The sequence below is a fragment of the Aplysia californica genome, unplaced genomic scaffold (assembly GCF_000002075.1).
Source record: "Aplysia californica isolate F4 #8 unplaced genomic scaffold, AplCal3.0 scaffold00780, whole genome shotgun sequence".
In the NCBI taxonomy this organism is placed as follows: domain Eukaryota; kingdom Metazoa; phylum Mollusca; class Gastropoda; order Aplysiida; family Aplysiidae; genus Aplysia; species Aplysia californica.
Genome location: NW_004798050.1, coordinates 49,826 through 66,481, shown reverse-complemented (window position 1 = coordinate 66,481; position 16,656 = coordinate 49,826). Strand labels below are relative to the sequence as shown.

At 37.7% G+C, this 16,656-nt stretch overlaps 1 protein-coding gene across 1 annotated transcript in view; it reads right to left on the bottom strand.

Annotated features, from left to right (window-relative positions):
- Positions 1 to 5,923: 5,923 nt before the first annotated feature.
- LOC101855295 (flocculation protein FLO11) overlaps positions 5,924 to 16,656 on the bottom strand; it is a gene marked incomplete at its 5' end in the record, with an annotated part of 37,174 nt that continues 26,441 nt past the window's right edge. Inside the window, 5 exon segments of the mRNA XM_005109448.3 lie at positions 5,924 to 7,540; positions 8,594 to 8,846; positions 9,989 to 10,249; positions 11,707 to 12,946; positions 14,954 to 15,085. Of these exon segments, the coding sequence (XP_005109505.2) occupies positions 7,496 to 7,540; positions 8,594 to 8,846; positions 9,989 to 10,249; positions 11,707 to 12,946; positions 14,954 to 15,085 (1,931 nt within the window).

The window sequence follows — 16,656 nt, the reverse complement described above, 5'->3', positions numbered from 1 at the left end:
GGGGGGGGGCAGCATAGAACAGCATCACCTAAAGCCGCATCCCTTATCGTTGAAAATAGTAGTATTGTAAAACTCTCTCTTAAACAAAACTGAAGTACATGACAAAAACAATATTTGTAGGCTTTTGTAAGTATAAGTCCTATTTCCACTCTCTGCTGCCATTCCATACGCATAATAGTATGGAACATAAACCCACCTCCAGCTAACAACTAGCCCAGACATATAACTACGAGTATTATTATTCAAGCCTTATCAACTAGTAGATCAATGCAGTGAAGCGACCAGTAATGACCTTGCAACCAGTTCGTCTGGTATAGCATTATCGTCTATGAACAGAAAACTCGTCCTGCAAGGCTGCAGAGATTATCCGTCTCCTTCGTGATCTGTTCTGAGGTTGTAACATACATATATAGATAATAATATGGTGATCATCCAGCGGAGAAACCTGCTTTGCAAGACAGTATAGCAGCCAATACGACCAATGGTGGTTGGTGGGTGCTCTGGTGCGGTTTCGTCATTTTTTCCTGTGAAATACGACATGTAATATTATTACATATTCGTCCTTATCTCTCCTCCTGTCCTTTGCAGTAACCCTTCAAATCTTTAACACATATTATTATAGCTTATTTATGTTGTAAAGCTTTCCAAAACTTAAACGTAGAGCCCAACCTGACCAGCTGTGCATATAGTTCATGGCGAGTCTGTTCAGTTCAGAAGCCAGTTTGAGCTGTCATATATCAAAGTAATAAAAAAATTGCCCTTGTGGGATCAAAGTCATATCTACCCTGTCAAATTGCAACCCACATCATTCGTTTCGTATTTAAATGATCCATTCCATCAATGAAAAAAAAGGGGGGGGGGGGGAGTAAACTTTTAGAGCAAGCATCATTTTCTGGGTAGATGCTTGGTCGTCTTGTGAGCAGTTCATAAAGCAGGCCTGGTCTTTATCTACATGATGGTGGGTGGCTGGCGGGTTCTCTGGTGTGGTTTGCGCCTTCTTTCCTATCAAACATCTATCGTCCTTATCTTTCCTTCTTGTTTGAGTTTGTTACTCTTTTGTTACACCTTGGATCTTCGGGGTTGAAATTCTTGTTCTTGCAAAAGATGACGAAATGAGTGCAAACTCCAAGTATGATGTAAATCCCCAATTATAATTTTTTACCAACTCAGGGCTAATATAAAGAAAATGTATGGGGGACCTTATTAATTTGTTATGGCCTTTATAAAAGGACTTTTAGATTCTCTTGGTCATCCAACTTCAACTTCAAGACCCGAGAAGATTAATTTAACAAAGTGATTGGTTTTTATCCCGTTTTAACCGCAGAAAGATGACCGTGAACAAGTTATACATCACAATAATGATCTTTGGTGCCAATTATTTTACTAGTTTCCCTAAATTTTGCAGATGATTGGAGGGCGTTTCTGTAAGCCCTGCTTCTTCCTTCTCTGTTCAGTTTTTGTCGATCTTTATCTTTTCTTGCACCAAATGACTCAAGTGTGTTGACGTGCTTCTCTTCTCTCCTACAAACTGTTACATCTAGGCAGAAATCTCCTATTGATACAAGCCTTCACTGCTTGACTTCTAAGCCATACTCACAGCATATAGATCTATGACAGGTTTCAGTTAGGAAAATGTTATGGAGCACAGCTGTTGTCAAGTGACTGGAAAACGAGTGTACCGATTTTAACAGGATGATTTGGAAGGGAAGTAATCCATGCTTATGTTTATTGCCAAAGAGTCTGATCCCGGTGATGTCCCTTGGTCTACCATTCTCTATTCTCTTTCGGGCCAGCGGGGCTTTTTGTGGAAGTTGGCGGAAGAAGTTTTATTTCAGTTTGTTTTATTTGTGCAAACTCGGGATCTTTGAACTTGAAAGTCGTTCTCCTTCATCTTATGGAATCGGTACTAGAAAATTGTTCTTCTTATTCTTACTTATTTTCTTCCACCCCACAACCCTGTTCTCAGGAGCAGTTGCCCAATAAAACAATATTTGATTAATCAAGAATTTTAGACAATCCCAACAGAACAGAGATCATAAAACAATAGTAAAAAAAACAAAAAACAAACCCAACACGTTTTTAAATATTTTTTTTTTATAGCAAATATACTTTTATTTCATAATGTACCAATAATGAGTTGACAGATTAGTTGTCTCTCTGTAAAGGAATGTACAATATTTTAGAGAAATTAATAGACTACAAATCTGTTCCATAATTATAAATAGTTTGCATATTATTTTATAGTATTACAAGGTAAATGGGACCTATCAAAGAATGTAGGAAGAAGAATAGGTCAAAACAGTACATAATGAACGAAGTCAATGAATCATGAAATGGTGACATCCTACTGTTAGATACCACTAATTTTCATGATAAACCATGCTCAACAAAAAACAACCAAAAAAAAAAAAGAAAAAGAAAATAATATTGGAAATAGAAAATGAAAGGTTGTTAATGAAAGAAGCACATGAAGAGCACTACTGTATTTTCTTTCGCTTTTACCACTGGTTGCTTGGTAGAAGTGTTGCAAGCAGAACACATCAGACATTTCTCATTCGACCATCTCTTCAGCATCGACATAAAATGTATATATTGTGTAGAGTATACATTTTACTTTCATTGTGACCTCAAGACTGTTTTCATAATAGAAACACAGATACAGATTTTTATAAATATTGTTATTTTCTCTATTATTTTCTCTATATATATTAACCCAAAAGTGACTGGAAAAAAAATACACCCATGCTCACATGTCATTGTTAGAGAGCCAGAAGCGATCATGTTCATTTTGAGGTAATTGCTAAAAGCACCAAAATTAATTTTGTTCGGTGGTCTTCTACATTGTTGTTGTTACATACAAGATCACTTCAAGTATTTTAACAAATAACTTGAGTTAGTTTGAAATTCTAGTACCTCTTTCAAGAGCCACTAGCCTTATGTGTAGATTACTTTTGATATGACCTCTTCGGACTCACATACAATGACATATATTGGCATGTTACTCTTTCTCACTGTGCAGCCACCATTTCCCCCTTCCTCTTGTGATGTGAGTTTAAATAAAATTGTCAATTTTGTTACAGTCCTTCCAATTTCCAAGCAATACACCCTTAAAGGCAATATTTTCTCACTTCGCCCATTCATTTTAAAATTTCTTTTTACAAAGTTAATTCCAATTTGAGTCTTGATATGAAGAAATCAATACAAATACCTTGATGAAGACATTGAACTACACATCGTTTGTTCTTAGTTTTCGACCATAGCACCTTCTTTTGTATAATAAATGTATTCAACAACTCAAAAGGTGACTGACATTTCTACAAAACCAATTGTTCACATTCTGAGATAAGCCATTTTTGAAATCATCTTGGGTCAGATATTGCACAGCTGCAACTAACATCAAGCTAGGTAAACTACAATTATTATTTTTTCTGAGAGAGAGAGAGAGAGAGAGAGAGAGAGAGAGAGAGAGAGAGAGAGAGAGGACGAAGGGAGCAAGGGGGAAAGAAAGAGAGAAAGAGAGAGGGAAAAAGAGACTTTAATATATTATATAACACTGTAAACCAGTTACGATTTGCAGACATAAATGTTTGTTTTTCTTTTTAATGATGCTCAGAAACATGAAAGACATATTCTTCATATATAAAATAGTTATATTATTTTACAGCCTTACAGATGTGTACATTTGTTCACAAGAATGAGCAAAATTTACATCAGTTATTATCGAATGCCATACAGGGAGTCCCTATGGGAGACAAAATTCATAATCAATATTATAAATGAAGATACGCCAGTTCACAAAAGTGAACTTCACAGAAGGCCTAAACACTTTTTCAACACAAGCCAAACAACACCAAAAAGGCAGGATGTTATCCCTAAAGTACACACGAAATCTTTTTTCACAATCTCCAGTGAACCTGCAAGTCTGTCAGCAAGAAAGGAGAAAGTGAAGCAAATTTCAGCTTCCTCATTGGTGCAAACCTCATTGAAAGAGACCAGGTGAACTTAAATATTTTAGATGTGTACAGCACAGCATCATTAATTAAACAATTACGCTGACGAATGCATCAAATGCATTACTGAATTTCAAATAACTTTGTACAATTCACGAGTATTTTGTTATATATAATTACAATTTCAGAGCCAGTACATGCTGTTTATGTAGAACATAAGAACATTTGCAACACATGAAAACACAACCTGCAAAAATATACGAAACTGTTGTGAAAAAACATGGTATCCTATGATTTTTTTCCAATTCCTTCCTTTTCAGATTTTGAGAAAAAAGATCAGACTGACTTTTACATCTATGATAATATGGTCAGGACAATTGCATGTTTGAACCCATTAGGTCTGGACTGCACAGGAACATGATAATGGCCTGGCTGCCTCCACTGATCTATTGGAATGAAAAGGGGGAAGATGGGGAGTGTGGGGCAAAATGGGGGGATGGAACCAGATGTGATGAATGCCAGTGATGGTTCGGTCAGTTATCAAGGTAAACGTCATAAATCTGTATCACTGTTTACTGGACGAATCACAGATGTATGGTTGAGGTTTGACCATCTCTCAAACCTCCTCGGAAGTTCCAACACAAGGCCACATATACAGTCGAACCTGTCTTACCGGAAACCTGTGTAAAACGGAAACCTGTCTTAACGGAATCTCCCCGCTCCCCCCTTGGTATATTCCTCTTTAATTACCTGTATAAAACGGAAACTTGTCCAACGCCAAAACGGAAAGAAAAATCCACTCCCTTCCGAGAGTTTTACCTAAGGCGTAAAAATTAAATGCTTTGCCCACTCAGCGCTGATTTGAAACAAAACTTGCATGTTTGGTTCCTGCAGTTCTAAATTTAACGCCATGCTGGCAGGCAAATAAGGGGAGTAGGGGTGCAATATGGGGGTAGAGGTTACCCCATCTATGTGATCCCTGAGTGATGAAGATGGTCAGGGTCGTGAAGATGTGAAATCACACAAAAGCCTGTGTTAGTGCTCGAGTGGTCCGCCAGCACAGAAACTTTCATTGGTAGCCAGGGACCAGAGGTATGAAATTACTTTGACCAATGCCTGATGCCCTGAACGCACAGCCATCCCAGAAAAGAGTTCCTTGAATCCTTGTCACATTGCAGTGAGGGGTGGTATTGGTTGACTGTGCTTGTTACACCGATGGGTGGGGCTAAGGGTGGAAGCAATGATGTTCAAATGTTTCTGTTTTTAATGGGTCAAACAGTGGTCCTATGAAATGCAACCACTGGTGGTAATTGGATAAGTAAGACGGACGCATGTCATTATCAGAGAGGATAGCACTTGAGAGGTGTGAAGTTTTGACCATCGCTTGCAACCGGACGAGCGACCCTTGATCCCACTGGCTGGGCCTTTGAAACCCCCCTCCATCACCATCCCCCTAAATTCCCCTGTTTAAGACGGAAAATGTCTAAGATGGAATTTTTTTCTGGCTCCCTTGCGATTCCGTCTTACACAGGTTCGACTGTATTCTAAAACTCACCTGCTTGCCTTTTTCTACTAATCCCTCAGTCTACACACCATTTACTGGTGCCTGTGCTTCTATAATAGCGTACTGTATCAAGTGTGTAGTGAGATTTTCAGGGTTTATATAGTGCAAGCTGCCTCCTCTCCAATGTATGTCAGAGAGAGGTATGATCCAAGAATGAAATCACTAGAGCAAAAATAAAACTTCCCATTTCAAATACAGTCGAACCAGCTCTGATGGCCACATATCCAAGACAGTCACCTTACAAACAACCCCTCCACACTACCCCCCTTGCATCTTTTGAATATCATAATGATACTATTAAAGACATCCACATGTCTAAGATAAACACTTATCTCCTCAACAATGCGTGGCCATATTGAACAATTTCAAGTGTATGCCGCATTTTCTGTTTTTAGACTGAACAGTTTTTTTTGTTTAATGCCTTGGAAGATCCACCTTCATTCTAAAATTGTTAAGATAAATAGAAGCTGGGATGAACTGAAAAAAAAGCATATCTGACAACTGCAGGTAAGTACAATGATTATTATATGAGAAGCAGCAAGGTGGGGGAGGGGGTGAAGAGAATGAATACTGAAAGTAACAAAATATTCCTGATAAACAACTGAATATGTACATGTATTTTGACAAAATCTTCACTGATTACATAACTATTTGGTGTATGTACAAAAGCAATATATATAATAAATATATCTGCTGCATGATTTTCAGAGACTGACATCAAAGCATGGAATCATAAGTATTTACTTATTGAACAGGACATGGCAGAACCACATCCATCAAAGGCAGTTCCTCTTCCTTAACAAGCATCATAATTATACTTTACTGCAAACATGCACATGGTGCTAGAGTTTATTCAAAACTGAAAAAAAAAAATTAAAAAAAACAGCAACTCACAACTAATAACTAATGAACACTATGGTGGAAGGTAAGATTTTGTTATGAGAGAGCTAATGTCTAGTTTCTTCAGACTATCACCTAAGAAAGAGCTTACCAACACTTAAACAAAGCAGTAATTTGCTTACATAATAGAAATTATATATTGTTCTATAAGTTTAAATATCTAAAATACATCAAGTCAGAACAACATTTTTTTTCAGCGTGTCTCTCATATTTGCTGAAAAATGTTCCTTTCCCTCCAGTTCTTCTTCTTACCTTTTATGTACATGACAAATATATAAAAGAGGATTCGTGGTGAAATCAGGCGCTCATTAAAATAATGAAATTGAAGAAACTGGCTATTTTTCCTTCGGGTTGACAATTTTCATTCAATTTTTTTTTTAGCTTTAAATGTCCTTTTAAAAACACTTGTTTGGTGTAGATTTTACTGAAAATCGTTAATTAAATTTTTTTTAAACTGATGAGCTCTAGATTCCATTGCGTCACGACTCATATACATTTTCTCTTACATAAATATATATATATATATAAACATAGTTTGAAAATGAATAGGAAGCATAAAATATAATATACACACTTGAATAGCGTAAGAAGGATTATCCTTTTACATGCATAGAAAGGAAAAGAAGTTCTTCATCAAATAATGAAAAAACCCTTGTTTATACTTTAATTCTCTGCTCATTTTGTTCACAGACTCGGAGCAAATTCTTTCCCTAATAAATTAGTGGGCCCGTGATTTTGTGACCAAAATCCTCCTTTATTTTTTTCTTCCATTCATCTTTCACGGAAATAACAAAATGATTATAAATGCTTTAGAGCAAACAATAGTGTTGTTGTAAGCTCTAATTGCAATCATGAGGTCATCGAAAAAATGTGGCTGTAGTGAAAGGACAAATTGAAAATTTTAAAAATACACTCTTACATCCTTTTGCTGATGACTAATGGTCCCTTGTCACAGAAGTTAACAAGGTCGAGAAGGCTGAAATGAGTCATCTTATAATATTCCGTCTTTGATTTTGGCTGCAATATAGATCTATTCAAGTATTCCTTTATTCCTCTGTGGGTGAAGCAGAACTGCAGAACTTCACAACCGATTGCTGTGAACCCATTTGGCTTTTGTCACAGGAACCTGTAAAAGGTAAAGAGAAAGAAAGAGAAAGGTCAGGGGATGGGCACAAATCTGTGTCTGTTTCATCTTAATTCATATATATAGAAAGAATAAGAACAGTCCTGTACTTTATAGAGAACCATTTGCCAAACGTTTTTTAAACTGTGGAATTCTAATAATAGAGAAAAATGTTAGAAATACTTGCCATCCCTTAAAAAAACAAAACCTAACACCCCAAAACTTTCACAAAATTCACAGAATTGACACTTTAAGAAATGATGAAATAACAAACAAATATTATGAATCTTACATATTCTAAGAAAAAAAAAATAGAAGAGTGTTCACTTCACTTTTTCCAAAAGAACTTTCAAGTTTTAAGTGCTTGTTCTCACAACATAACAGTTCAAAACAAATGCCAATAGAACTGAGCTAATTGAGGGTGGAGCCATGAAAACTTTACATGATTTGAACAATGGTTGCTTGAATTATAGCCGATCAGACACCAACTGAGCTAGTGATTGAGCTTAGTTTAGTTTTAGTAAGGTTTTTACGGCGCTCGCAACTGCATCAGGTCATATGAGCGCCAAGGGGTAAATGTCAACAGAGAAGTCCAAACGGGGAACTAGGCTTACTCTGCTCACCTCTCTAGCCTCAACAGCGCAAAGTCTGCTTCGACTATCAAGGCACCCCAGAAATAGCAGTTCAAAAGAGAGTGACAAACATACAAAAGAAGTAGAGGAAAAAGGCGATAGTAAGGATGAGGAAAGAAAAAGAAGCAGTTCCCCTTACGTTGTTCCGGGACAGTATGAGTATGATATTAATAAATCAGCCCATTTACAATTCTACTGTGCATAAGAACATGTTAAAATATCCCCCCCCCCCCTTTGAGAATGGCCTAAAGACACTTCAGTCGGTAGCACTGCCCTAGGGGGGGGGGAGTACAGTGATTGAGTTTCTGTTACCTTGTGAACTAGAAAGGCTTAGAGAATTGATAAAATCATACTGGCATGAGGAGCAAGCATTTTATCTCCAAACATATGAACATCCCCTCTTTGTCCTATCAACAGAACTTACTGGCCGTAAACCTTCTCTGCCGTGAAAGCCACGAATTGCAATCATGAGCTCTTCCCTTGGGTCCAAGACTGGCTCAAATCTTGACTTGGACTTTGGCTTTGGGGCGACTGTGGTAGCTTTGACAATCTTAGGCTTCTCCTGCTGTACAGATGGTGGTGGAGGGGGTGGTGGTGGTGGTGGGGGTGTTGAGGCAGAGACTATGGGTTGCACTTTTGATTCGATGCTGTTGGCAGTTGGCTTGGAAGCCAAACTTCTGAAAATATAGTCATTGTTGTTATTTTTATTATTGGAATTGAAGCAAAAAATAAGCAAAAATCATCTTTAATGATTAAATTTAAAGGGCTAATCAAATTTAATCTATTTTGAAGGCAAAACAATTTGTCCTCTATAGAAGCATTGGGTGAAGGAGAAAAACATTTGAGAAGTCTAAATCCGGCTTGAAGCCAAAACTTTCACATATAATCGTTTTCTTCGATCAAATGAAAAACAAAAGCAGACATTATTTTCAAAACAAGCAACCCCATAAACAAATTTTTAAAAATTTGTTAACTTATAAATTCACAACTTAAAATACTTTTAAATGGAAGATGGACATTTCTCATAAAAAGCAGCAGCTAAATTTTACATTACTGTGGTACAAAATGTCTATTTCAGATCGTCAAAAAAAGAAATAAATTTAAACATTGATAACGAATGCCTATCCAAGAAAGATAGTGAACTAATACACCTATAGCCAAAATAACTATACAGCCAAAACACTAAGAGTAAAACACCAAAAAAATCAGCAGACCTAAGATAAACGATGTTTTCTTAACACTTACAGTACTGTCAGTGACTTTAGTTGCCAGGCTGTAGAATGCGCTCATTACCGCTGCAACTTCAGTCGCCAACACGACCAGGCACACTAATCATAATCAAATAATGAACGGACATACTGCACTGAAGTAAATATCAAAAGAAGTCACTCTATATGATAGCTGAATGGTAGATAAACCTCTATGAATTTTTAAAGCGTATTTCTTGGGCTGCCAAGGTTTTTTTAATTAAAAAAAATTCTATCAGGGCTTCAGTGTTGTAAACTGGTGCGGTACTTGAGGGTTTTTCAATATATTAGCCTTCGGTATTGTAAGTGTTAAGGGCAGAGAAGAAATCTGAAAGAACTGACAAGAATAATCTTTCCAAGTTTCATCAGAAGTTAGTTGCTGCTATTATTTGAGTTGTACCTCAAGATGAGGTAGTATAATAATAGCCAAACTTTCCCAGGAACAAATTAAAACAATAGCAATACTGCAGAGAAGATAAAAAGGACTGACCAGACCAGATCTCCTCCGTAACCACTCTCTGCACTAGACACAAAGCAACTGAATCTGAGTCAACAAATAAACTCTGTCTCACCCATTCTCTTGATGTCCATTCGACTGCCCTTTCTGTTCCTGTAAAGCTTGCATGCTGTTCTGCAGCTGCTGCATCATTTTCTGTTGCATGGCCATCTGCTCCGTCAGCTGTTTGAGGTGACCTGTCTGCACATCAGGCCCCACGTCTTGAGAGGCCAGCAGGGTCTGGTTTCGGGCCAGTTGTTCCTGCCACATATCCAGCTGGGACTGTAGCGTTTGATATTCAGCTTGGAACGCCTCTTCTTGCTCTACTGCATCTAAACTGCAAAAGAAGTACAGCGATAAAAATAAAGCAATGCTTACTGCATCCTTTTTGTAAGATTTTCACATTAAACCCAAATAGTTCTGTAATATTAGGAGGAAATGAGAAAATCTATAAACCCCCAGGTCACTGAGAATTCATAAAACAATTGGTTTTACAAATCAAAGACAATTAAAGTAATTATTCATGACAGCTTAATCCTTCCTGGTGGAATGTTCTTTGATCTACACTGCAGAATACAAAAGTGCCCAAAAGTCTCAAAAGTCTCTTTGCATTCCAACCCAGAGATTTATTGTTTGATGTCCAACAGCATCATTTTTTCCCCTCTCGTTTTCTACACCTCCTGACTATAGGCTAAGAAGGATAAAGCACTTTGTCTTCTCGGATAAGGATGAAAACTTTCAGAGGCCCTGCATGGAAGTTTAACATGTTAAAGAACCCTAGGCAGTTCTAATACTGAATGAATAGGTCCTTGCTGTTACCATACAGGCAAATTTTAAATTCAATTCCTACCCAAAAGAGAAGCCACTCAAGTCAGTATGATGTCTTGAGTACCTTTTAAAAAATAAAACAGCCATATAATATATACGTAAACTCAACTGCACTGTGACTTTACAGTTAGTTACTCCTTGAGCTATAGCAAGGATGCGAGAAGAACCTTGGACCCCCAACAAACATAGGGCTTTGTAGCCTGTTAGGTACACCCCTGCTATAATATCACTCTTCAATTCCTACCAGTTATAAAGTACCTAGGAACTCTTGAAGACATATAAGAAATCTTAGCCAAATTCTCATCTAGCCGTGAGGTATTGAGAAAATAGGATAACATACCTTCTCTGAGGAGAGAATACCCCAGCCCACAGAGACTTGAATTTAACTCACAAATGTTAATTTTGAAGTCTAAAGTCTTACATAAAACTGGGAAAAGTTCAAAAAGGGCATTTGCAGCATATTTGGAAGTAATAACCTGTTGGCATTATCATATTATCAGTCATTTTAAGACTTAGAGCAAAAAATAGGTCACACGCATAAGAATCAGTCACACTCTCAGCTGAAAAGTTTTAAGTCCACAATTCCCAATTTGTAGTAATACTTGCTGTGTATGTTTTACAACACCATAAAGCCATGAAGGAGGTGAGGTGTTTTAAATTCGGTCAGTTGGGGCTAAACAAAGCTGTGTAGTATACATCAGAATAGAACACAGAGACCAGAAACCAGAGACCAAAGACATTTGAAAACAAATTTTCACCATTTGGAAATCAAACTCTCTTCCTTTGCTCTACACTGAAATGTAGCTGGGGAACTCAAAATAACAAAACAAAGAGACATAGATCTACTCATATTCAAATACACACACACACACACACACACACACACACACACACACACACACACTCACACTCACACTCACACACATACAAAAACACACAAGCAACACACACAAACACACACATTACCTGTGAGAAGAGGTTTTTGATCCCCTTCTGTTCCGATCCACCGTTGGTGACCCTTGACCATTCTGTACGGGTTTGTAACTGCCATCCTCCATGTCATTGATACTCGATTTGCGGTCGCTATTCTGAGAGCTTGAGAGGGAATTTACCAAAAGGCGTGGAGCTGACCGACTGGTGAAGGGATCGCTGCTTGAGTCCGAACGACTGTCATCAGAGAAAGAGGTGACATTTTCCTCTCGAGGGCTAGGTCTCATTCTGGGCATATTGAGCAAAGTGATGGGCTTTTCTTCCAGCACCGAGTCATTTTCTGCTTCTGTCTTTGGTTTGAAGCTGATGTGTGACACATGTTGTTTGACGTTGCCATACTCTGGCTCTTCTGAATATCGATGTGAGCTAGGAGTGGCTGCTGATCGGTGCTTCTCCATCACAAGTGATGTAGTCGACACGTGAGTGGAAGGCTGTGTTTCAACAGGAACCTTTGCAACTTTTGGCCTTGGAGGCAAGAAAGTGACACTAGATAAGTCTTCAGTTGTTAGCACAAATTCCTCTTTTTCTTTCGGAAGCTGCTCTTTTGGCTTCAGTCCTGTTGGTTTGGGTTTAATCTCAGGAGCTGAGCTCTTGGTCTTTACAGCAGACACTGGAGCCACAGCAACTGGCTCTGCACGAAACACACCAGTGCTGGTCTTTCTTTCTCTTGGTGACTCAGGTCCATGCTCTTTGGGGGTGTCTACATCTGGGATTTTTTTAGCTGCAGAAAAATCAAACCCATTAGGACCCATAGGAATGATGATTTCTTCAATCGTTTCAGTGAAGAATTCCTCTTCATCCTCAACACTCTCATTAGTTTTGTCTTCACCTGCATCACCAAACTCGGGTGGAGGAGGTACCGTATCCACGGGAACAGTGATCTCTTCAGACACAGCAAAATCTCCCGTCATCTCAGGGACTGTCTCTGGCTGTCTACTGTTTGAGCTGCGTAGACCTGAAGCAGTAGCACCAGCTGCGATCTGCTTGCCGTCTTTACGACTCAGAGAACCTGCTTCAGAGCCAGATCTCGAGTCCCTCGAGTCGGAGCGGATGTGCTGGATCACAGAACCCGTGTCAGAGTTGGTGTCCGAGCCCAGAAGTGACAAGCTACTCACACTTTCATCTAGTTGACCATCACCATCCTCAGGGGTCTCCACGGCCATCTTACTCATCCGCTCCACAAACAGAGCCATTTCATTTTTGTACCCTGAGGCAACTGGGGAAAGCAATGATTAAATTCAATGATTTCTTTCATTTCTGAAACGATATCCAAAATCTGTTACAGCTATACTCTCTTGCCACATACTCAAATTCAGAAATCAGGAAGCACACTAACTGGATATCTATGTTATCAACGTACAAGATATAAAGAGGGTTTGGCATAGATTCAATAACTATGGTACTGGATAAAGATATGAAATATAGATTGTATTAGACACATTTAGAAGAATTCACATTTTTCAGTACACCAAGCTGAAGTTATGCATTTAGAAATAAGAATTTATTGATGAAACTTGTATCCTTTTCTCTGTTTAAACTGATTCATTCAAGATAAGTAACCATTATCTTTTTACAGTACCTTAGGTTTTAAACATAACCAAACAACAGTCAGACATTAATTTGATGTTATCTACTTATAACAAGCATAAAAGTGAAAGTAGAAAAATACTACAATATAAAGCTAAAAAATAGTTCAGCATACTGGGTGAATATCATGCTTACAAAGCGGAGATAAAAAAACAAAAACGAAACAGAGACCAAAAATACCAAAAGACATATTTGATCTTTGATCTAAACACATAATGTGAACATAATTATCTGCACTGGGGTGTTTTAAAAAGTCAAAAGAATAAAAAGCAGATGGTTAATGGATGTTTAGCCATCTTAGCCATTATTTCCTAACTACCAAACAAGATTTTACAAAGGACTTCATTTCTGTTATTAGGATAATAACCCTACATGATTACTGATGGTCAAAACTAGCAAGAATGTTTTTACAGAATAAAGCTTTAGACGTTATGTTGTTATAACAAAAGGGGCATAAGACTGTTGAGGCAGGAACAACTAAATCAATCAAGTGGGATGAAAAAACAAACAAACACAACTGTTACTGGGGTGTATCATTTCAGTATACTTTTGCACTTTGGGGATTCAAAACACATGGGTAGACAGGGGAACTGGAATACAACTAAAATCAATATAAGTGTGTAGAAACAGTGAGAACAATTATTCAGGAATATAAGAATTGTGTACAAATAACATTCCTTGTTGGATGATAAACAAACAACATTTTTAAAGCTACAAATTATTGTTAATCAGCTATTCTAACAAACTATGATACAAAGCAGCAGTTAGCCATGCTACATATGCGCAGATCAGCTTGAGTAAAAGTGAGAAAAATTCAGCTTTACAGCTTTCATGACTTATCAATCCTTTAACATTTCCAAAATATATCGGTAAATTTCTGTTACAATGCAAAACTGTTAACCTTGAATGTTGTGTATGTTCACTTTACTGGTAATTTTTCTTTGATCTTTTGTCAGAATACCTCTGAACTTAAGCAGTAAATTTGTAGTTAAGTATTGGCAAACTGAACACCAATTAAACCAATAAAAATGCTCAAATGGCATTTAAAAAAGGACCTGCAATTTGGCAGGAAGATCATAAGAGAAAAATTCCTTAATCGGTCTTACATTGAATTGAAAGAAAACTTAATTGAAAGATGGTGCATACCACTTCTTTTGCTATGGCACATATAAACTTCAACAAACAGGCGCCCATCACCAATACCCTCATCTAAACCATTCCAAAACAATGTGAAAAAATCATAAATGTGCCATTCATCAAACAATTTCAAAGCATCACATCTCAGCATATTCTTATATCCATAACACAAAATCTGAAATCCCATTCCATAAGGTCCTGGTGAAGCAAAGATGAATACCAGCTTCCACTTAGACATCAAAGCTGTAACGTATCTCAGACTCAAGCTAGAGCGAGTAACAGTGGGATCAAATCATACAAAAGATCACACATTGTCACTGAAAGGGATTACATTAGATGCAGCATGCACTAGATAAAGTGTACAACTATAAAACTAGAAATATATAGAGATATGCAACGTTGAGCACACAGAGAGAAACTAGAGTGATTGTTGGCTTTTTGCGTGGCACAATTCCACAGAGAAGGAGTTGCATCTGGTAAGCGAGGAATTGGTGTCTACCTTCCGGGTTGTTTCGGGGAGAAGAGGAAATAGCCTCCTCCCCAAGACGTATGGCCATCTGGAAGTCAAGGCTGAGGCCTTCAATGGTGTCTATTGAACCCAGACTGGAGAAGCTATCTGTGCGCTTACGGGCTGAAGGATTGGATTGAAACATGGGCAGGACATAGTTATTGACCACGCAGGGAAAGGCAAGGTAAAGATGATAATATGAAAATTTTGCGAGGCAAAAGGTACAAGCGGTCGGTTCATCATGCATAGGTTGGGAGAAAAAGCAGTAACATAAGAGCAAAGTGGCATCAAGGACTAATGTTTATCCAGCCCCAAATGAGCTTTTCGTGTATGCTTGCTGAAAAGATGAATATTTGCCATATCATTTATGAGGCCACATTTCTTCAATCATGGCAGCACTCTATTAAGCTCAAGAAAAATTATAACTCGCAGCTAAATGAAGCAGGAAGATGATATCTCATGATTATTGTCTCAGTAAAACAACCACAAAAATAAATTTTATGATGACCTTCAGCTTTTGTTTATCACATCTTTGGATTTAAAAAATTAAGTGCAGATATACAAATCAACTGATTTTGGAAGGGACATATCTGAAAAATCAAACTTTAACTAATTTTGCAAATCTTTTCTACCTGATAATCCTGTAAGTGAGCAAAGCAAGTTCTACCTCAAGGGTCATAAGTTCATGAGAAAGCCACATATAACACAAAAGCAAAAAAAAAGGCCGCCAGGGTCTGCAAAGAGAGAATACAGGTCCGGGTTCCCAGGACAGGGCAAAGAGAGGGGATGTAAGGAGAGGAGTAGGAGTGCCACTTAGATCTAAATAGACTTCCAGAACATACTGCAGCATAAGCGCAATGACATGAAGACATGAAGACATCACATGAATGAAAAGGGAAACAAAACAAAGTACAAGAAATAAAAATATAAAGTTTACATCTTTCCAAAGTTCCTGAATTCTGGAAAGTTCAGGAAAAGTGGCACTCCCTACATGAAACAAGTGCAGTATGCAGCCCCCGAGTGCAACATTGAGGGGTGTGGGGTTCACAGACATGATGTTCAGCTTTTATGTCGTGATATATATATTTTTTTTTTTTCAAGTTCATTTTTTCTATCAAAGAGGAGATGGTATATATTTCCCACATATTATGATAAAAGTGGTCTGAGTCTATCTATCATAGAACATGCACAGATACAGACCAACTACTGATGATTATTCAGTACAGTACAAGCTTAGATTTCATGCATCAATACAATCCATATCCAAGTGTTAACACTCAAAACTGAAATTGCAAAAATTAAATGTTTCAATAGGAAAATACAGATTTAAAAAAAATGAATGATTGAAATCCTATATGGATTTTATATTCAATCTTTCATTGTATTTAAATGCAATGAAGGAGAGGGAGGTGCCTTAAAAGACAGTCATGTTTTCCATCATTCAACATTTTGCCACCTTATCGATGTATACCACCCAGTTTCTTTGGATTTTCCCCAAAATGAGGTGGCAGAGTAGTAAAGGTCAGTAGTAAAAGACTCCTGAATAATGCATTATGGTGAGGTTCAGTGTTAATTGTTTTGACTTGCCATAAAACTAAACTCGACTGAACCATGCAGTGAGGTCAAACACACCACAGATTAATATTACACATACAGTTGACCTCTCCATCAGTCATGAGGAAAGGGGGGCGGGG